The sequence below is a fragment of the Dysidea avara genome, chromosome 6, assembly GCF_963678975.1.
Source record: "Dysidea avara chromosome 6, odDysAvar1.4, whole genome shotgun sequence".
Taxonomy (NCBI): Eukaryota; Metazoa; Porifera; class Demospongiae; order Dictyoceratida; family Dysideidae; genus Dysidea; species Dysidea avara.
This window is the reverse complement of record NC_089277.1, coordinates 27,979,490-28,001,546: the sequence shown is the minus strand read 5'-3', so window position 1 is coordinate 28,001,546 and position 22,057 is coordinate 27,979,490. Positions and strand designations below refer to the sequence as shown.

At 36.0% G+C, this 22,057-nt stretch overlaps 1 protein-coding gene and 1 long non-coding RNA gene across 2 annotated transcripts in view; one reads left to right on the top strand and one right to left on the bottom strand.

The window, feature by feature from the left end:
- Nucleotides 1–5,753: 5,753 nt before the first annotated feature.
- The window catches only part of LOC136257275 (DNA helicase MCM8-like), a 38,652-nt gene continuing 22,348 nt past the window's right edge, over nucleotides 5,754–22,057 (bottom strand). Inside the window, exons 10-30 of the mRNA XM_066050372.1 lie at nucleotides 13,820–13,861; nucleotides 13,685–13,770; nucleotides 13,491–13,573; nucleotides 13,011–13,213; nucleotides 12,736–12,794; nucleotides 12,556–12,649; nucleotides 12,395–12,463; nucleotides 12,273–12,350; nucleotides 11,680–11,752; nucleotides 11,548–11,612; nucleotides 11,325–11,455; nucleotides 11,237–11,270; nucleotides 11,110–11,139; nucleotides 10,840–10,953; nucleotides 10,446–10,517; nucleotides 10,195–10,311; nucleotides 9,113–9,205; nucleotides 8,979–9,055; nucleotides 8,840–8,924; nucleotides 8,638–8,727; nucleotides 5,754–6,004 (exon numbers count right to left, since the gene is read on the bottom strand). Of these exons, the coding sequence (XP_065906444.1) occupies nucleotides 5,894–6,004; nucleotides 8,638–8,727; nucleotides 8,840–8,924; nucleotides 8,979–9,055; nucleotides 9,113–9,205; nucleotides 10,195–10,311; nucleotides 10,446–10,517; nucleotides 10,840–10,953; nucleotides 11,110–11,139; nucleotides 11,237–11,270; nucleotides 11,325–11,455; nucleotides 11,548–11,612; nucleotides 11,680–11,752; nucleotides 12,273–12,350; nucleotides 12,395–12,463; nucleotides 12,556–12,649; nucleotides 12,736–12,794; nucleotides 13,011–13,213; nucleotides 13,491–13,573; nucleotides 13,685–13,770; nucleotides 13,820–13,861 (1,806 nt within the window). The 3' untranslated portion in view covers nucleotides 5,754–5,893. The remainder of the gene's footprint in view (nucleotides 6,005–8,637; nucleotides 8,728–8,839; nucleotides 8,925–8,978; nucleotides 9,056–9,112; nucleotides 9,206–10,194; nucleotides 10,312–10,445; nucleotides 10,518–10,839; nucleotides 10,954–11,109; nucleotides 11,140–11,236; nucleotides 11,271–11,324; nucleotides 11,456–11,547; nucleotides 11,613–11,679; nucleotides 11,753–12,272; nucleotides 12,351–12,394; nucleotides 12,464–12,555; nucleotides 12,650–12,735; nucleotides 12,795–13,010; nucleotides 13,214–13,490; nucleotides 13,574–13,684; nucleotides 13,771–13,819; nucleotides 13,862–22,057) is intronic.
- Nucleotides 15,296–15,944, top strand: LOC136257279 (uncharacterized). The gene is made up of 2 exons (XR_010701887.1): nucleotides 15,296–15,361; nucleotides 15,826–15,944. It is a non-coding gene; the product is annotated as an uncharacterized lncRNA (long non-coding RNA).

Below are 22,057 nucleotides of genomic sequence, written 5' to 3'. Positions count from 1 at the left end.
CCTATCATATAAATCTGCATATACAAAACGTAATATTCACATCCATCCTTTTTGACAATCAAACTTCCGAAATCATTGAAATAAGACATAGCTATCTGGAATTTAATGGTTATAATGAATTTTCAAACAACATAGCACTTGCAGCAATTTTTAGCTCTGTAATCTACATACAAGAAAACACAATATTGAACTTCACACTGAATGAATTTCTTAGCATCATCAACCCCGATAATCAAGAGATAGATAATATCCGAATGTGTGCTATTCAGTATATAAGTGACCGAGGAAACTTAGACAATGAGTTTCAACTTGGACAGGAGCTAAACTATTCTATAGTGCTCTTCAGAAACATCAAATTAGAGATGATAATAAGCTCAATTTTCCATAATTTTTTGATACACTGTACCTGGGACTCATCTTCTGCATTTGTAAGTTCTATTCCTTTTTATGTAAACCAAAATTTTATAATCGGTGATAGTTTATTAGTGGAAGAAAGTGATAAACATATATGTTTGTGTACTAACAGCAGAAGATACAATTGCTATAAAGGAATTGAAGGACCATTTTATTCAGGTCAAACTGTGTCACTGTATTTTACTTTAATTAATATTTGGATCAATGCAGTACGCATTGAAATTGAAATAGAAATAGGTGACTCAGATTTTAAGTGTGACAATGACAAATTAAGGCAGCTTGAACTGCGATCAAATGAATGCAAAGCTATAGAGTATACAATCAAACACAACAGAAATTGGTGCGAGCTTAGCTTAAAAGCAGTACCAATATCAGTAGGACTTTCTATCAATGTACCACAATGGAAGGAACTATACACAATTCTACTACAACCTTGTCCTAAAGGATTCTCACTACATCCACAAGGATATTGTCAATGTGATCCCATCCTCACATCACATATACCTTCACTAACTACTTGTGATATTGATCATCAAACTATACCACGTCCTGCTAACACTTGGATATCTGCTCATACTATCAACAACTCACACTCCTACCATGTCTCCCTACATTGTCCATTTGACTACTGTCTACCTCACTCATCACAACTCAACCTGTCCACTCCTGACTCACAGTGTAAGTTTAACAGGTCTGGTGTGTTGTGTGGACAATGTCAACATGGTCTCAGTATTGTGTTTGGTTCATCTCAGTGTAAACATTGCTCCAATATCTATTTGTTGATCATTATACCTATTGGAATAGCTGGGTTAGTCTTAGTAATACTGTTGTTCACTCTCAACATAACTGTGACCAACGGAGATATAAATTCTTTCTTATTCTATATCAATATCATTAGCATTAATGCTCCTATATTCTTTCCAACTGGAGAATCAGTAATGTACACATTTGTCTCACTTGCTAACCTTGACTTGGGAATTGAAACATGCTTCTTTGGTGGAATGGATGATTATGCTAAAATGTGGCTACAGTTAGTGTTCCCAATTTATCTCATCTTCATTGCTACATTACTCATCATAACAAGTCGATACTCCACTACCATACAGAGACTCACTGCACGTAGAGCTCTACCAGTACTTGCTACACTATTTCTATTGTCCTATACTAAAGTATTACTAACTGTATCAAATGTCTTGTTTTCCTACACGTCAATCACTCACCTACCCAGTAATCACACTACACTAGTGTGGTCTGTTGATACCAGTGTACCACTGTTTGGAGTGAAGTTTACTATACTGTTTATAGCTTGTCTCATCCTCTTCTTAATATTGGTACCATTCAATGTTGTATTGATCTTTACTAAGAAATTATCATACTTTAAGGTAGTCACCTACTTCAAGCCTCTACTAGATGCTTATCAAGGTCCATACAAGATCAAGTTCCATTACTGGACTGGATTACAGTTATTGATGAGAACAATTTTCTTTGGACTTTCAGCACTGAACAGAAATATCAACTTGATGATCAGCAGTATACTACTGGGAGTAATTATTTGGTTGCATGGAAAGTGCTGCCCATATAAACAGAAAATTAACAACATCATGGAGGCATTGTCTCTGCTAAACCTCAATATGATACTGATTGTTTCACTATATACAACTTCAAATAAGGATGCAGTCAATATTTCAGTGTCATTAGCTGTGTTTCATCTGCTCTGTATTATTCTGTTACATGTGAAGGAGTTAATATGCAGCACTGTGTTTAAGAACACAAACTTCTCCATTACCAAATTGTCTAATGCACTGAGAAACAGAGTAGGACCCGTTCAGAGTCATACTCTGGAGCTCATCAATCCAATACCAGAAGCTGTCAATTATAAAGAACTTCAAGAATCTCTCATTGGATATGACAATTAGAATGGTCCATATTTTATACACGGTTCAAAAGTGATGACATACTATATTAATTATTACACACATATTATATCTCCCTTGAAGAAAACATTATATGTAGTTACTGTAGATGTCACTGTATGTACAGTCTTATTTGAGTAACAGAATGCATATTTAAAGAAGGTCAGCAAATATACACGCACTCTATTAATAAAGCCACCTATGGGTCACACTAAATGACCCAAATAATGAAGTGGCTTTACTAATGAAATTGTGTACAGTGGACACTTGAATCCTGGGACAGTGGGATCACTAGATTAAACTCAACAACCTGTGGAAGTGATTCAAAAACACATAGCTAAAATAATATACATATCCTACTCAAATAAAACCAGGGATGGTAAAAAAGGCCCAAAGAGTGGGGGAGCCAGCTTTAGCAATATAAGTTACACTGCAGAGTTGGAAACAAACAACAGATATGGATGACATTCTGAAAGGTCTCAGCTGGAGGCATTCCCTCAGGACAATTTTCAGATTATATAGGGTCTGAGATAGTATTAGACTATGTTTTTAATTTCATGTTAATATGACTGTTCTATTAGAGTACGTGACTATAATATAACTTTTTCTTTCAAGTATTAACAAATAACAGTGGAGATCAGCCTCCCTGTGTCCACTGCCTATAAATGTATCCATTTGGTACTTGGTTAAAATGGACTTCAAATATTATTTATTTATTAAGGCTTTACAGCACAAGTGCTGAAGTTCTGTAGGACACCTGGTCCTACAGCCTGTTTAAAGTTGTTACATAAAGTGTGTTTGAAAGGTGGATTATCAACCACAATCCCCCAGCAAGGTCCCTGCAAGAAACTTGAACCCATACAGTATAACACTACAAAAAATTATGAACTTTCAAGTGCTTTCCAAGTCATTTGAAGGGCCATATTCCCAAAGGATTTTTTGGTCAGGTGTAGAAATATGGCCCTTCCAATGACTTGGAAAGCACCTAAAAGTTGATCGGCAATTTTTGTAGTGTAATTTATGGCTGTACATATCGGGGAAAGTTGGGAAATAGTGCAAGTCAAAATGGTCATAATGATAAGCTAGGTGACTGCCAAGTAATGTTTCACTGTATCACACTATGTTTACAATTATCAGAACAGGTGGGTATGTACCAAACTTCTAATTAACTCTTACTTTAATATGATAGTATCAAGGGGCTCAAGAAGCCTCCCTAAGTCTGCCCCTGTCAGCGTATACATACATTCCTCTAGTACTGATATACCTTATCATACATATCATGAAGAGATAGGGTCATTGATTTAATTACAAAATTCAATTGACTACCTATACATTATTACACTATAATGTTTTGTACTGTAGCTACTGATATACATAAGAAGGGAGGGAGGTTGAAGTGCCCCTCAGTCCACCAAGGGGGTGGCTTAGCCTTTTTCAGAATCATTTCGCACTGAAAAAATCCTTGGGACTGAAAACTGTGAAAAATGGTTACATTTGTATGGCCTAAATGTACTCTAATAGAACTCAAATACCCTAATAAAGCAGTCAAAATGCTTCATAATGTATACCTTAACTCTGTAGTCATGCAGTAGCACTAAAAACATGCACCTGTTTAATACAAGGCTGCACCCCTCAGACCCTCTCACATCAACTACTTCCTCCAACACTGGTACTATACGTGTTACTCTCAGAAAAGGAATGTGCTCAAGTTATACATACCGTAGGGTGTGCAGTAACTACAGTAATTAGTACATCATTACAAGTATGCCCAGCCTGCTAAAATTTTTATAATATACTAGTGACATGTTTTTCTCATGTACTTCAGCCACAATAACATACTGTTGTATTATCTTGCATGGCCACTCCACATAATATAATTATATACTTACTTATTCATGCCAGAAATACAGTACTGTGTCCAATGCTGTACATATGCTGGATGCAATCTTAATTAAAAGGAAGTTACAGTAATTCAATAATGCATTAAATTTCTTAAAGTACTAGTTTATAGAGCAGCATAGTGTGACAACTATGTTGCCTGTCAGAAAGCATCTTTCCATATCATGATTATACTCCTGACATTTTATTATTTTGATCAAATGATAGTTTTTGATATAGTGCCATTGCAGATTTTGGGAGTTTGTAAAACACGGAATAAGTCAAAATTAAATTCTGAAGCTTATAGTATACCAGTGTTTGTACCCTCTACAGTGTTTATACACTACTCACCTCATAGCAACTCCACTGAGAATCAAATCACCATGACAGAACAATGGCTCAGGGTGGTCTTTAAATAGGATGCACACAATATTCACTCTGGAACAATATGCACTTCACTACACATTTGCTACAAAACTCTAAGTTTTTTCTCCTACACTTGCTTATATCAGCTGTCACAAACGATTAACTGCCACATTTTTTTAGAGTAGTATTCTACTAACTGATGAAGGCTGAAAAAAGGATTTGGTCATTGAATTCAGTTATTTTGGAGATGGATAGCTAACAGTTGAGGAAGGTTAGCTTAAGTAGATTAGTCCAAAGTGGATTTCTAAGAGATAGAATGCTTTGTCACCAATAAATCCGGGCAGTTACTCAATACTCATGTGTGACAGTTGATATAAGTAAGTGTAACAGAAAGAACTTAAGATTTTTGTAGCGAATGTGTAGGAGGTGTACACGAAAGTAGTTTAGTTAGATTGTTCCAGCTAGAGTGAATATTTTGCGTGCATCCTATTAAAGATTGCCCTGAGCCATTGTTCTGTCGTGATTTGATTCTCAGTTGAGTTGCTATGAGGTGAGTAGTGTATAAATGCTGTAGAGGGTATAAACACTGGTGTAAGTTTCAGAATTTAATTTTGACTTCTGTATTCGCGTTTCACAAACTCCCACAGATTTTACCTTTTGCAGCCAGATTTTGCTTTTATTATATACCTTGTGGCATTATTTTATGTTGTTAAACATGGTATATACCAAATTAAATAATATAAAGATCTTAAATTATAACTTCTATGAAGCCCATTGTTCTAAAGTAATGGTAAATCATTATCAGAACTGTTGTCCGCTCAAGCATTCAATTAAGTTAAGCTGTGTGGTACTTTAATATTGATCAGTCTAACATTTATGTAGACATACATGATTAGGCTATATGCCAGGCATGTATTCATTGTAATGCATTACTTTGGAAATCTTTAATGTTTGTTAGACCAGACCACAATATCTATTGCATCAACAAACAGCCATGTATTTACATTAGTGAAGAGTTGGCACATATTAAAACTGATTTTACAGCTTTTTTACAATAATTGTGTACTATATATTGACAACTTGGGATCTCCAAATTCCTAAGAAAGAAATTTCTCCAACAGTAGAATTCGAACTATGCAAGTAATAGTGACATCGCTGTCTTTCACACTTGTGGTAGACAGATTTTACAACCTACCCAACATACATAATTATTTGCATTGTAATTTACAATTCATTAGAACAAAATTTTAAGTACTGTTTAGCATCTAACTGAAATAGAAAAGGATGTTTAGTTCATATCCAAATAAATATCACAAGCGACATTAGCTGAAGGTTTGAAGTTGATAAGTCTTTGCTCCTTTCTTTAGTAAGTATCCATGACAATTAAGTGAACCAATGAAGTCTTCAAAGCATGCCACTCTAATACCCATTCTCTGCAACAAAAGCACAATATTGATCTTCAGCTTACTACAATACTACAAACATTTACGTATAAGTTGCACTTGTTCATTTATTTATGTATGTTAATACCAAGTAAACTACTTCCACACAAAAATAGCCAAACTGTGAAAAAGGGTGTGACCTTCAACAGCCTGGGTGAAAATGGTTGTGAAATCAAAGGTGGCACCAAGAAATAGCTGTAATGATGTTAATGCCATTATAATTGAACATCATAATTATCCTATTTCACAGCTTGGCTGTTTTGGTGTGGATTTCACTTCTTTTTGTACTTAAGGTCCCAAAACCAGCCTATGGCTAAATTTAGGGTTTGTTCTTACCCACATTTCTACTTATTTACCATCTATACAGACATAATGGTGATAGAATTGTAAATGTACTGCAAATATTAAATTGTGATACTCTAATAGAGCACATTAATCTCAAATGGAACACACATAGAACAATCTAGAATTTCCATTGGTAGATCTATCAAATTATATATGCTTACAAGTAAGTTTACACAAGAACTTTTATTTATAAAGTAGTGTAGAAATTAAGTGAGGTAAACAGCCAACAAAGCAGTGGCTCAGTCACTAAGAATGTGGGTATTTGATATGAAGTTCACTAGCAAGTTTTTTTGACATTTTTAAGTGAACTCTTTTACCTGTGGTGACTGTTCTATTAGAGTATCTCGACCCCTCGATTTTACTTGTGTGATTTTGCTTTGTAACTCTGTAGCTGTAACTCCACTGTTTTTTGTTAGTCCATCAAAAAGGCACTGCTGTGATGATCAGCCTATGTACACACTAATTGTCAAGTTATTCCCAAAGACAATTTACCCTGTGGTCACAAAGGGTAAAATGGAATCTTAATGAATCTGTTTACATCCAATTATTCCATTTTTGTAAATTAGTTATCTTGTGTATGGTTTTACAATCAGTATAGTTTCATGAGCAGTGCAGTGAGTGTACATGTGTCTCAACACATTTATACAGGCAATATTGCAACTTAAGTTTGCATTTATGACCTCACCAGTGATCCAGTCAGTCTGGTAACTAGTTGCATAATATGTTAATATATGTGACCCAGACTGGGAAAACCGGGCTAATCGCCTATTTAAAAGTATCGAGAAATGCCGGTTTTAAGTATTTAGTGTGTTGTAGCTCGCCAATGGTTGAAGCTATTGTATGTGTACCAAATTTTCATACGTTTTACACCAATTCCTTACCTTCCACAGCATCCACTGTGCAAGTAGCCAACAACTGAGTTTCCCGCCATTTTAGATAGTTTTTAAACCGAGGTTGACTGTATCAGGCGAGCTGCAAAATGGGTGGTAGGCAGGGGGGCCTGGAAGGTGGGCAAGATGGTGTTCAAAATTGAAAAGGAAGGTGTAGGGATGAATTAGGCCAAGTTTTGGGCCATTGAGGTCTTAAAATTGGCTAAAATGAAAGGAAATTCACAGCAGAGGTACTTATTCAACACCACAGAGCTGTACAGCCACATACAGTCATCCCCAGGCTGACCAGAGCTCCATTAAGGCCCCATACCGCACATCGCCACTGGGCTTGGGAAAAGCAGCCAGCAAAACCAGACCACTCAAGTCTAGCTGGTTTTGAATGTGGAATTACATAGTTTATTCATGCATGTAGCTTTGTGTCCTGGGTGAAAATTTGAATCTGCTGACATGGGCGATAAGACCGGTTCTGTCAGACTGGGTCACATATTATGTTTAGCTAGCTACGTATGCAAATTTTGAAGTAGAAAGCCAATTTGGAATTTTGTTATGGAATCTGGTAAAAAACTGGTGAGATTCGTAATCAAATACACAAATTTTTTGGGTGATTTCAGACCCCTTGTGTAACCATGACAAAAGTCCAATCTTGGTACACAAATAATAAATGTAGATAATACTGTGTAAACTTATTAGATCCACAGCAAACTAAATGAATCGACATTTTTATATGTGCTAAAGTTCAAGGCAATCGAGTAACATTGCTTTGTTTTATAACAATTTTTACAGAAGTGTGCAAAAAGAAATCATAACTCATGTAGTCCCTCTTAAGGCTTAAGAAAAAAACAAACAAATCTAAATTTTGAACATCCAAATCTTGCAAATAGCTGGTACGAATTTAATCAAATTTGTTGTGGGGCTTACCCCACCTGGTCAATAGCTAGCTATAATGCAGAAATGGTGTGCTTTGGAGAAGGGGCCATGGAGTCGACTATGCATACATGCGTTTTCTTTCGTCCTGTCAATATTCACACAGCATCCATGGGTAGCTCCAAGAATTTGGTGAATGGTTTCTAAACTTTTTGCTGCAAGCACACTCCAGCATAGGATGCTAAATCTATAGGGTCTGAGTGCATTCTCCCCCAGGAACAAAAAATGTGACTGTTCTATTAGAATGGTTAACTGCTCTATTAGAGTATCTCAATTTGCACTTTTACAAATCAATGTAAAAGGTTTTGTTATCATACACAAAACTCAAAAACATGACATCGTAATGAGGACCAACATGCACACGCATGCCCACACACACACACACACTTAGAATGCTAATGCAAGCATTTGATAATTCATACCCTGCTCTGTGCAAAATAAACTTCAACACATTCCTACAACTACCTTGCTAATATCCTTCATTTGTTGAGTAGTAAAGAGACAATTAAATGTTGATTCAGCTATTTTGTTTAGCTCAGCCACAAATCGTTTTACCTGCAATGACCACACACTTGTACATGGTGAATATTGCACATGTGTATGTGTGTATATGACCATCTGTGTATACATAAGGAATGATTGATAATTATGTTTAGTGTTCAGTCACCTGTGATTGTGATGCCATACCAGAACCATTTTGTGATCGGCTAAAATCAACCACACCCATCTCATTGCTGTAGGCATCATATAAACTACAAAGTGACAAACTACCATAAAATGTACACACATGTGTAATATGACACCACCTGTATTTAAATATCTCTACTACATCTTGTGCATCCCTTGATGTGGCAGTCTCTCTTAGTTCAAGTCGGGCCCTTGCCTGTGTTTAACAATAAAATAGCTCAGCTTTATGAACTGGCTACAGTTTCTTCTATACCTCTGTTAGTCTTATTAATGATTCCAATTGTCTTGTGGTAATAGGAGTACAGTCGATTCCTTGTCTTTGTTGACGAAGTTTTAAGTAGAATTTCTAAATATGTACATATACAGAGTTTACTGTGGGTTCAGGCAGAAATCATATTACCAGACACACAGAAAAGAGAATAAAGAAGTGATATAAGTATATGTTAAAGCATAGCCGCGAGTGCTATATTCGCCTCGTGCTTTATTAGCATCTCGGCCGCGCGCCTCGTACTTTATTTTTCATATAGCACGAGCAAGGCTATGCTTTAAATGATTTATGGAACTTTCTAGTCGTGTAGCTTCACCATACACTAGGACTCGTAATTAACAAGCGTTACACGAACTATTAGCAGCCTGAACGCACACAAACTAGTTTAACAAAGTAACTCACGCGTATTTCACCATAGTTTGGCATAGTAGACGTTCATCGCGTCTTTTGGCAGGTTTTGCTCGCAACCCACAATCGATTCTATTGCGAGTCACATGGTTCAGTATTTCGTGATATCTCCAGGACTTGTCCGTTTACATTAACAAACGTAACAGCAACGTTACCTTCTCCCACCCATCATCGAAGCATTTAGGTATGTCTATAAAAGCAATCCAGTGGTGGAACTCGTATTGGCTGGGGTGATTGATCACTCAGCGCGGCGAGGCTATCAGCCTTCACCAGCTTGGGTGATTAGTCGTACTGGCGCGAGCCCCGTAGGCTATTAGCCTACACTAAGGCACGTGGGCAACTGTGCTTTATTGCCCACAAAGAGTGCTTTATTGCACCGCAAAGAGTGCTTTATTGAACGAATAAAGCAGTCTTTGCGGCGCAATAAAGCACTCTTTGTGGTCGATGAAGCAGTTGGCCGGCTGAGAGTGTACTTTATGAAATTTAAAGTACACTTTTTCCTTTGATCTCGCCCACGCAAAGTTCTATAATTACACTTATAGCTGCATGTATGCAATTTAAACCATGCATCTTGTATATGTACACACTGCACATGCATGTATACATACGTACATCTGTAGTTACATACTGTACAGAGCATGCAAACATAACATATGTACTTGGATGACTTCAGCTGCTTCAGGACTCAAGCTTGGTTTTACATACTTCCTTGCATAGGCAACATATTTCCTTAATAACTGATTAGGTACAGGATCAAATCCTTCACTGGGTAAAACCTATACCATTAATAGTACATACATTAGTATGGTGTGTTTGTTTTCTTGACACAAATGATTATGATACATACTGCATAATATTACATGAACTATGCTGATAGAAAACCAAATTTTCACCTCTCATCGTACAGTACCTTTAGACGTTCTGATAATGGGATATCATCTGCTGACCACAACACTGATGATTGGGAGGAAGTAATGCTTATCTGTTAACAAAATTAGTGCACCATAATAATGTTAACACCTAGCTGATTACGAGCTAAAATAACAGATTGGTGGATGAAATTAAATTAATCTAACATAATGTTAATGCTCAAATTTCTTCTAATTACACACACATGAAAAGATATACTGCACTGTAAATGAGGGATTGTATTCAAGCACACATTTCAATATTATACTATAGGTTTATACATACATGTACATACATACATGTGATATGTACATGCACATGTGCACAAACATGTGATATGTACACATGTGCACAAAGAATACGTATATAATTCAGATCAAACACAAACTACATACACTAGAGTTTCTCCTAACAGTTACTGAAGTCACTTGAGAGGAACTATGACTGGTACTAGCTGAAGGAGCAGAATGTAGTGACATCACATGTCTGGACAGTAAACAGTCTAGCTCCTGTAAAATGTGAGATCATAATAAGATAAGATATTGCAGAATGTACTGTAATTGTGCATAAACTCTAACAACCACAGGAAAAATACTATACAGTATCTATATATATATATACGTACATAACTGTTGGGTGTTCATACAGGCAAGATTATCACATACCTCATCAGGTCTATCCAATAAAATGAATACCTAGAATAATAAAAATAGCAACAAAAAATAATACAAGTACTTCACATACACCTTCATGTACAGTATGTATATTGTTCTAGTAGCATCTTGTACCTACCAGATCAAACCTTGATAGTAAAGCACTTCCCATCCTGAAAGCACAATAATCAAAGGAACATTTCACAGTGTGCAGTTCATCAACTCACTTGAGGTTTTCAGAGACAGTCTTAGCTTTATTGTAGTGACCACCAGCAGGATTAGCAGCAGCTAATATTGATGTTCTAGCTGGCAGGCTACATATGATACCAGCCTTAGCTATACTGATGGTTTGCTGCTCCTGTAAGTAAATAAAAAAATAAAACAGGTACATAATTAAAATCTCTACTAATCTGATTACAGACACAGAACAGAAGTTCATTTACGTATTACCATTGCTTCCAACAAAGCCTGATGTTGATTTCCCATCTTATCAAATTCATCAATACAGCAACAACCTAGTCAAAATACATTTACGCAGTGTACAAAGCATCATATACACCAAGGTGTTCACATGGCACACACCTTGGTCAGCTAATACAAGTGCACCAGCATCCAACGAGTAGTCATTTGATGAACTGTCCCTCGTCACAGTGACCTGTAGTGATGCAAAATAATAATGTACATGTACTTTAGTGTAGTGTATGGAAGTACACAGTACAGTACTACAAATCCATTAGTGTGAAACGAGCTGCAATCTAGCTAAATATAGTTATGCACAATATGTTCTTTGAAATAAAACTACGTTTTCGTGTGTCGTGATATTACAGGTGCACTAGTATGTACAGGAGTACTACACAAACTAAGCATGCATATACCTACATAAATACACAAGCAGTGGAAGAGAACTACAGAGGAGTGGAGACTGTGCCACTTTAACTACGATACCATATAAATTGGCAGTGATACCATTCCAGTGAGAAAACTCTAAAAATCCGAAGAGCACTTTTAAATAACAAATGAATAATGAATAACAAACTTTGCAAAGATGAATGATGTTCTATTAGAGTACTTGACTGCTCTATTGGAGTATTTCGATTATACTGGGGAGAGGAGTATTTCGATTATACTGGGGAGTACATTTACATGTATAATACATATGAAATAAAATAACTAACAGTCAGTCCAGCTGCAGTAGATGTGTTACCACACACATATACGCCTCTAGGAGCAGTGTTGGCAGCAGCTTGTAACATCTAGCAACAAGCAGTAGTATATGAATAAAACTTGAAGTCTCTACCTGACTCTTGCCCATACCAGGATCACCAACTACTAAGATGTGAGGATCACCTCTCACTGGTACAGCATTCTGTAATGTATACACAATCAATGTATACGGATGGATTGTGTTTGTAACAAAACTGTATGCTCTCTTCACACAACATGTGAGCATAAACATACCTTTGTACATTTTGAGTCTTGTGATCCTCCAAACAGTCCTAACACAAGACCAGCCTTGACTATCTCATGACCATAAATTCCAGGACAAAGTGAGCTGTGGAGAACACAAAGTGACACTTTACACACATATATACTGTGAAATATGGTGACACATACATACTGTATGTACTAACCACTCACCCAACAATCAACTTGAAGACATCTTTGTCTCCATGTATTTCTTCAATAGCATAGTAGTCCTGTAATTTTGTTAGTGAACTAAGTAAAAACCATGTGGTGGAAAACATAATACTGTGTATGTATGTTTCTACTACATACTCTAATTAATTCAATAATTATGTGTCATTCAAATACAAAGCAGCTTATGGCCGCCCTACTAAACAAGGCCATCACCAGTGTGGCATGTGCCTCAGCACTTTTAAGTGACTAGACATATTGTTTATCTAAGACTTTACCTTAGTAGAGAACTCAACATGTAGGGAAGCTGGGGATGAGTCACCCCCAGCTAACAGCTTGTCATTACTGACAGAGATGGCATGAAGGTAGAGAAGAAAGGTACAACGATCTTTACTACTGCGTCCACTATGACCTTCATCTGAACCTGTTGCCTTGACTATGGCTGTTATGGTAACCATGTCTCCAGGACAACAACAATCAACTGTAAAATGATGACATTTCTTCACCAAATACACAAAAACTTACGTACATTCACATGTATGGTATATGTGTATCTAAAAGTAATGTCATTATTAAACATTAAATCTTGAGACAGGAGAAAAGTTAAAAAGTTTTGGATAAACAATATCCATTATTTTGCATGCTTTACATACATTCTGCAATTTATAATATAATGTGCACACACAAAAGGTAAATTAGGTGTAGCCAACTTTTAGGAAGATAAGACAATCATGTGATTGTAGCGCAATTATACTGACCAAGATCAGCAGTAAGCTCAACCTCCATAGTACGAGGGATCCTACCAGCTTCTCTCAAGTCTTCATTGATCACTTCCTGTATCCTGTACAACAGATGGATCACATCAAGTGCAGCACATAATATACTGTCATGTGACAGAGGTGAAATTCTATTCACAGTACAACACATTTTATGCAAGATTCTAATAGCTTGCCTGATTGACTGGTGATCAATAGTTTCAGTCAATGGAGAACTCCGTAATGGAATAAAAAATTTAGCATTACAACTTCTACTAAGGCACTAGACAAGGGTAACACTTGACAACAGCAGTATGAAATGGTATACTGACCTTTGATGGGAGAGCATACTTTCCATCAGGTAAACACACTACCTGTAGAAATAACATCATTACATCAAAACTTTTTCATATGTAACAACTATACAGTACATGATCCATGCATGTGTATACATTGTGAGTATATACCATCATACATACTACTAGTACGTATAAAAGCTGAGAGAGTCAGTACAGTTGTTGTACATGGTGGACAAGAGTATGTTACACATTCACACAGAATACTAGGAATCATGATGGACAAAGTTCAATCCTAGCTAACCACTAGTACAATACAATGCCAAAGTAAGGAATTTCCCACATTGCTACAATGCCAAGTTTATTTTATTTTTTATTTATTAACGCTTTACAACACAAGTGCTAAAGGTCTGTAGGACACCTGGTCCTACAGCCTGTTTAAAGTTGTTACATAAAGTGTGTTTGAAAAGTAGCTAAGGATTTTCCCTCATAGCTACCATCATCTCTTGTTTAACCCTACTTCATTTTTAAATTGATACTTTTATTGAACTAGTTCGTTAACATTTTGTTAGAGCATAGCTATGAAATACATAAGTTGCTGTGACTGCTGTATTAGAGTATCTCGATCTCAATAGCAGTAGATCAAGCTAATGGGCGTGGTACAATGTCTAGTTTTTCTACGGAGACAGATTGTCATCATGGCATCTAAATACACTGGAGGACAGTATCGATATGGAAAATTAACACCTTGGAATGGCAGAGCGCAGAAGGCAGGCATTCGTCAGAACTACAAAAAGCACATCCAACCAGTGAGTTTGTTGCTGTAACGTTAAAAAAAAACCACCATAACTCAAAATTTTGTCTGCCTGCCTGCCTGCCTGCCCACAGTTGCAAGGCTAGAGGCCAAACTAAGCAGCGCATGGTACAATTTAATGTCTGTAAGTGTTTTCTTGTTTTTAATGTTGTAATTGATGCCGAATGGAGTAAGACTAATCCATAAAGATGATTTTTGCCGCATATGATATTTCCATGATGGTTTTTAGACGCTGCTTTATATCAGCGCTCATCACCTTTGGGGTGAACCCTACTAAACAGTATGACCGTACTTTTTGATATGAGATACAGTGAGTTATCCATTAGTAAACATTATCAGTTCTTATTAGATGCATACACACAATAGGTCAAGTTGTTTGTTATGCTTATACATACATGTGCATAATGGATGTTTGTTCCAATTTCAAAATTCATTTGCACTGATCAATGATAGATACAATAGTTACAGAAATTATAAGAACATGACAATTATGTTGTAAACAAAACTGAAAGTTATTGTTACTATTCACATAACCACTAATAAACACTTCAGGAACATGCACAAAACATCTTTGTAAGCAACACAACTGCTAGTACATGCTAAAGATATGCATTCATATGGTATGTAGTTGCATTGATTCATCAAATACATAGGTGAGCATGTGATCAAATAGAATGTCATTAGTAATTTGTGCATAACAAAGTTCTTTGTAGAAAGTACATGGAGTGTACGTATATGGTGGTGTAACATCTTTGAACATTAAGGTATGTAAGTTTAGGCACTATTATTGAGTAATCAATAGTTAAACACTACATATATGTACAATCAATGCCTTTCAGCTACACTCCATTTTATAGGTGAGTTTGTGTATGCTTTATATGGTGCGTTGACAGGAAAACAAATCCAAATACTGCACTATAGTCTTGTAATGAAAGAGAAATGATCCAACAAAATACTCTTGGTTTCAAACAGATCCAGCACATAGCTATAGTTACTGTATATAAATAGCAATATAGCAAGCAACATAACTGCAGTATGTACATGTACAAAATTCTGGAGTTGTAGTGGGAAAAGGTAAAAATGTCTCAAACATAAACATGAACTACTACATATGTATTACTCTTTTAATAGTATGTGTTCAGATTAAGATACTGATTTAGAGAACAGTGCATGGTTATTTCTATGTAATTTTGTATTACACTGCATACTTTTCTATCCATGTACACAGGTTTCTACAATGCTCTACTATCTACTGCTACTGTTAGTATCCTTGCTCCACACAACATCTTCTACTGTCTATTATGTGATACCTGATGATCACTACACTACCAATAACAACACTTATACCCTACAACACTACCTCAACAATACCAACAAATACTTCACCTCTCACACTCAACTACACTTCCTACCAGGACAATATTATCTTAATACTGACTTGATCATACAACATGTTAGTAATTTATCACTTATTGGAAACAGAACCAATGAGGTAATCAATAGTGTTATTAAGTGTACTTCACCTGCTGGTATTGTAGTGGTAGGTAGTAGTAACATTGTTATTGCTAATATTGTGATGAAGGAGTGTGGAAATAAAAATAGCTACTTCACAAAAGGCCATCCATTTGTATGGAGATACCCAACCAGTTTATCTGTCATTGACTGCAAGTTCATAACAGTAGTGTACTTCCATTCAATAAGGTTTCCACGGACAAGTGGTATAAGGCTACTAAATACTTTAGGCAGTTTCACTAATATAATTGCAACCTATATGTTAATATGGTACAATGATTCATTAACAACAGATCGGATAGCAAATACTATACAAGTTAGCAAATGTCAACTACAAAGCAAAATATACAATGAAATTACTAAAAACCATGCGTTGGAAATAAAACGGGACAATTCCTCAGCTAACATTAAAATTACACTGGAACATTTTAATTTCACATCCAAACTAGCAATACTAAATATCTGTAATGGATGCTCCGGTCACAGTATAGTAACCATTAGCCACTGTCATTTTACTAACAAGTATGACCATAAACATAAAAAATTATATGATGAAATGCTAAATTATTATCAATACAGTTACAGCTTTGAGAATCAAAGTTACAGCTATGATTATGAAGATGATGATATCGATGATTATGAAGACTATTATATAGATGATTATGAATTAAATTACAATGGCATAATTGACGATGTATACAAATACCATTATGGATATCATCCCTACAAAGTGATGGTAGTGAGCATTTACAAAAGTTGCAAAAATCATGAAAAGCCAAGTAGATTACAGCTTCTAGGTTGTCACTTTGAGAATATTTCCAGATTAGATGAAATAGTAAGCTTTGATATATACATGGACACCAACGATACAACCAACACAGAACAATCTTTATTAGTTTCTATAGAAGAGTGTTTATTTTATAACATTTCGGCTACAGCCATATCAGCAGGTTACTACAATCCCATGTTGAAAATATACCATGAGACTATATTACTTAAAAATACTAAGATAAGCTCAATTGTAAAGCAGAATAAACATCAAATAATCTGGCATACAATCTTTGTTGACAGCATGACATTACTTTTAGAGGAAGTGATTATTCATAGTATTGTCTTACAATATCCAATTATTGCAGCACAAAATTGCCACCTGAAATTTAGGATGTACAATGAAATTTCACTAAACACTGCATTGGCTGCAATTGAAACAACAAGTTTGTACATAAGCGAAAATTCAATACTAAACTTTACAGCAAATAACGTTAGATATATAATTCAAGATCCAGATTACAATAATGAGAATATTTATCCATGTGTTATTCAGTATACCAGTGAACGAGGAAACTTAGATGATGACTTTCAAATGGGACAAAATCTAAACTATTCCGTAATATTTTCCAACAACAACAGCAAAAAGGTAACCAATAGCAATTTGATGCACTGTAGTTGGGAAAAAGATGCAGCATTTTTGACGTCAAGTTCTCTTGCTGTGAATCAAAAATACATTCACCATGACAGTAGCATAAAAAACAACAAAACAATTTGTTTATGTAAATACCAAACATGCAAATGCTGTCATGAGGTACTTGGGCCATTTTATCCTGGTCAAAAAGTTCACCTCAGCTTAATATTAATGTTAACTACAGCCTCCCACAAGTCAGTATCATTACAAACATATGATGATTCAGAGTTTGCTTGTAAAACCAGAACCCCATTACCAACTGATTCATTTCAACTGAACACACAAGGATGCAAGAATGTAACATATATTATCAATCATAAAAGTGGAAAATGGTGTGAACTAGGCCTCATTGCAGATCAAAAGATGGAAATGTTTACAGTATCATTACAACCTTGTCCTAAAGGGTTTTTACTACACCCACAAGGATATTGTCAATGTGATCCCATCCTCTCATCACATATACCTTCACTAACTACTTGTGATATTGATCATCAAACTATACCACGTCCTGCTAACACTTGGATATCTGCTCATACTATCAACAACTCACACTCCTACCATGTATCCCTACATTGTCCATTTGACTACTGTCTACCTCTCTCATCACAACTCAACCTGTCCACTCCTGACTCACAGTGTCAGTTTAACAGGTCTGGTGTGCTGTGTGGACAATGTCAATATGGTCTCAGTGCTGTGTTTAGTTCATCTCAATGTAAACACTGCTCCAATATCTATTTGTTGATCATTATACCTATTGGAATAGCTGGGATAGTCATAGTCTTACTGCTCTTCACTCTGAACATAACTGTGACTAATGGAGACATAAATCCTTTCTTACTCTATATCAACATTGTTAGTATTAATGCTCCTATCTTCTTTCCAACTGGAGAATCAGTAATGTACACATTTGTCTCACTAGCTAACCTTGACTTGGGAATTGAAACATGCTTCTACATTGGAATGAATGACTATGCTAAAATGTGGCTACAGTTAATGTTCCCAATTTACCTCATCTTCATTGCTACAGTACTCATCATAACAAGTCGATACTCTACTACAATACAGAGACTCACTGCACGTAGAGCTCTACCAGTACTTGCTACACTATTCCTATTGTCCTATACTAAAGTATTACTAACTGTATCAAATGTCTTGTTTTCCTACACCTCAATCACTCACCTACCCAGTAATCACACTACACTAGTGTGGTCTGTGGATACCAGTGTACCACTGTTTGGAGTGAAGTTTACTATACTGTTTATAGCTTGTCTCTTCCTCTTCTTAATATTCATACCATTCAATGTTGTATTGATCTTTACTAAGAAATTATCATACTTTAAGGTAGTCACCTACTTCAAGCCTCTACTGGATGCTTATCAAGGTCCATACAAGATCAAGTTCTATTACTGGACTGGATTACAGCTTTTGATGAGAACAATTTTCTTTGGACTTTCAGCACTGAACAGAAATATCAACTTGATGATTAGCAGTATACTACTGGGAGTAATTATTTGGCTGCATGAAAAGTGCTCCTCATATAAACATAAAATTAACAACATCATGGAGGCATTGTCTCTCCTTAACCTCCATATGTTATTAGTGGTTTCGCTATATACAACTTTAAATAAGATTGCAGTAAATATTTCAGTGTCATTAGCCATGTTTCATCTGCTCTGTATTATTCTGTTACATGTGAAAGAGCTACTTTCCAACACTTTGTTTAAGAACACAACATTCTCCTTGTACTCATTCACCAAATTGTTTAATATATTTGGACACAAAGTAGAACCTGATCAGAGACATACTCTGGAGCTCATTAATCCAATACCAGAAGCTGCCAATTATAAAGAACTTCAAGAATCTCTTATTGGATATGACAATTAGAGTGGTCTCCTAATATACACAGCACATGCATATGGCCATAGTATAGACACATCATTTATTTGTAACATGTAGATTTTCCTACGTATAACATTTGCACCTGTAAAATTTTTATAGGTACATAGTAGTTGTACATAGTAGTTGTGCACAGTATACATTTTGATAGATACCATAAGCAGTAGTGGAGAAAGCTGTCCACAATTGGAGGTGGGGGGGGGGGGGGGGCACTTTTAACAACCAGATATCCCAAGACAAAATGTCCATTACCTTCTAAAGTGGCAATAGAACCTACAAACAGTTTGATTCTGCATACATTTTGGAGCCCATCTTCATATGGGCTCCTAATATAGTAATATAAAAATGTGTTGTGCACACCTAGCTAGCTATTGTGTGCGTGCTTATTACACTAGCTATTGACTATGGCTGCATACTGTACATTAGTGCACCCCTGTTTACTTTATCTACTTCTCTTCACTCTCACTCTGTTGTAGCAACTGTGACACCTTTTATGTCGAGTGATCAGCAAGTCATGTAAATTACATTGGAATCAATCACAATACCTTGGTGATCACTTATTAAAACAAAATGTTGGCAGCCTTCCATCAATGTTCTGTACATTGTTAGTAACAACTGATCTTTTTACAAAGTACACTGTAGCACTGCTACTTTCCAATTAGAACACTTCAATACAAATGTTCTTCCTATTAAGTTTACTCATGAACACATAGATCTTGTTCTGTACACCATTACAACAATCAATTATCTTCAGAAAGAACATACCCTGCTGACTGGTCACATCTTTTTACAGAGTGCAGTTTAAACCAATTCTTCACATGAACTTTAAACGTGCACACAAAAGTATAGGAATTGATTGTGGATTACATTGAATGCATCACATGATTTTCTAAGCTGTATATCTGCATGCGTAACAGTCTAGTACTAACATTAGTACCCTCCCCTTCCTATGTATTTGCGCTTCTATTTTTTTTGTGCATGTATACTGCTGTGAAAGCTGCAAAGTTTCACGCCAATTTCTGGGGGGTACGCCCTTACTCTTTGAATAGAGGGTATACCAACCCCCATTCCGCCATCCTTGACTATGTGTTGTATGTACTATGTATGCATGTTGTTGTATGCAGCTATATCTTGCTATTTGAGTTAGCAAAGCAAGTTTATGTACATGACATCCCAGTTAAAAAGTTTCAATTGTCAAGCACTTTCATTCCAAAACAACAAGTGGCTGTTCAGTTACAGTATTTCATTGCTGGTGTGTTCTTAATACTCTGCTTTGACTTCTGTAGGTATATCAAAGCCCACACATCATTCTACAGAGCATGGAAAGATACTGAATTGACTTCTAATGGTGTTATTGGCTTGGAGTAACAAACATGAAGTGTTATGCTGCACATACAGGCATGGGGTCACTGTTTCGAGTCTTACAAAAGTAGCAACACACCATGCACTCCAACCTATATGTATAATTCCTCTCCTTACTGTTTCTCTTCATTAGTAGTAACATCATCACTTCAAAGAATTGTATACAATGCTTTTATCGACACATTGAAGTAGGCAATTACATCATTTAACTGCACGATAGTGTGCGAGAGACCAGTTATCCCTGTTCCTGTTCACTTAATGGCATGCCCGCTACAGGATAAGCACAGGGGCTACTACAATGCTCAACTGAAGTTACAGAGCACTTAGAATGTGATGCAATGGGTGTTTATATATCAAAACCGCCATATGGCAATTGTGGTGTTGAGAGGGTCAGTTACCCTAATAGTATAGTTGACATAACTGGGATCAGAGGTTCCAGTATAACTCATCAGCTATGTAAGTTTGAGTCCTATACAGTAGCAGAAGTAGAGGTAATCGTAATAACTAGCCAGTGTGTGTTGCATATGAGTGAATGTCATTAGAAGCTTAGGATAGCTACTTGTTCTGACAATAGAGAACACCGTACACTTAGCGTTCACCTAAAAAATACTTTACATTTGGATAAGTATGTGTATTAGATAGTTGAGTACTCACTATACTGAGTATTGCTAATCCTTTATTGTTGAGGTGCCAGTGTATGTAGTTGTTCTTCATGCAATAACCATAAAACAAGAACTTGGAACAGGAAAAAATACTCAACAGCTTTCCATTAACACCACATACTACTTCACATTCTTCTTCATACACTCATTTAAACACATAACATATACATGTAATCATGACTGCACATACATATATAAATGACTGTATACAATATGTAAGCATGTACATACATAATTATACAATAGTAAATTTGCAGTATAATGGTGGATCAGTATAACATTATGTAGTAGGACATGTTTAATGCACATGCACAACTTTTAGTATTTGATAATGACATGACTTATCATAGAGTTGGGATAACTACAACTTGTTACATATATCAAGACACACAGTAGTGTGTCGTGCGGCCCAAGCAACCGGCGCGCCACACTGTGAGTATATTAACAGGAAGAAAGAAAACGCAATTTTCACACCTATGTACGTAGCTCTGTGATCCCTAATCCGATTAAAACCAAATTTGCTAGAGAAATTCCGGTCAGTTAGGAAAGTCTACATACCAAAGTTG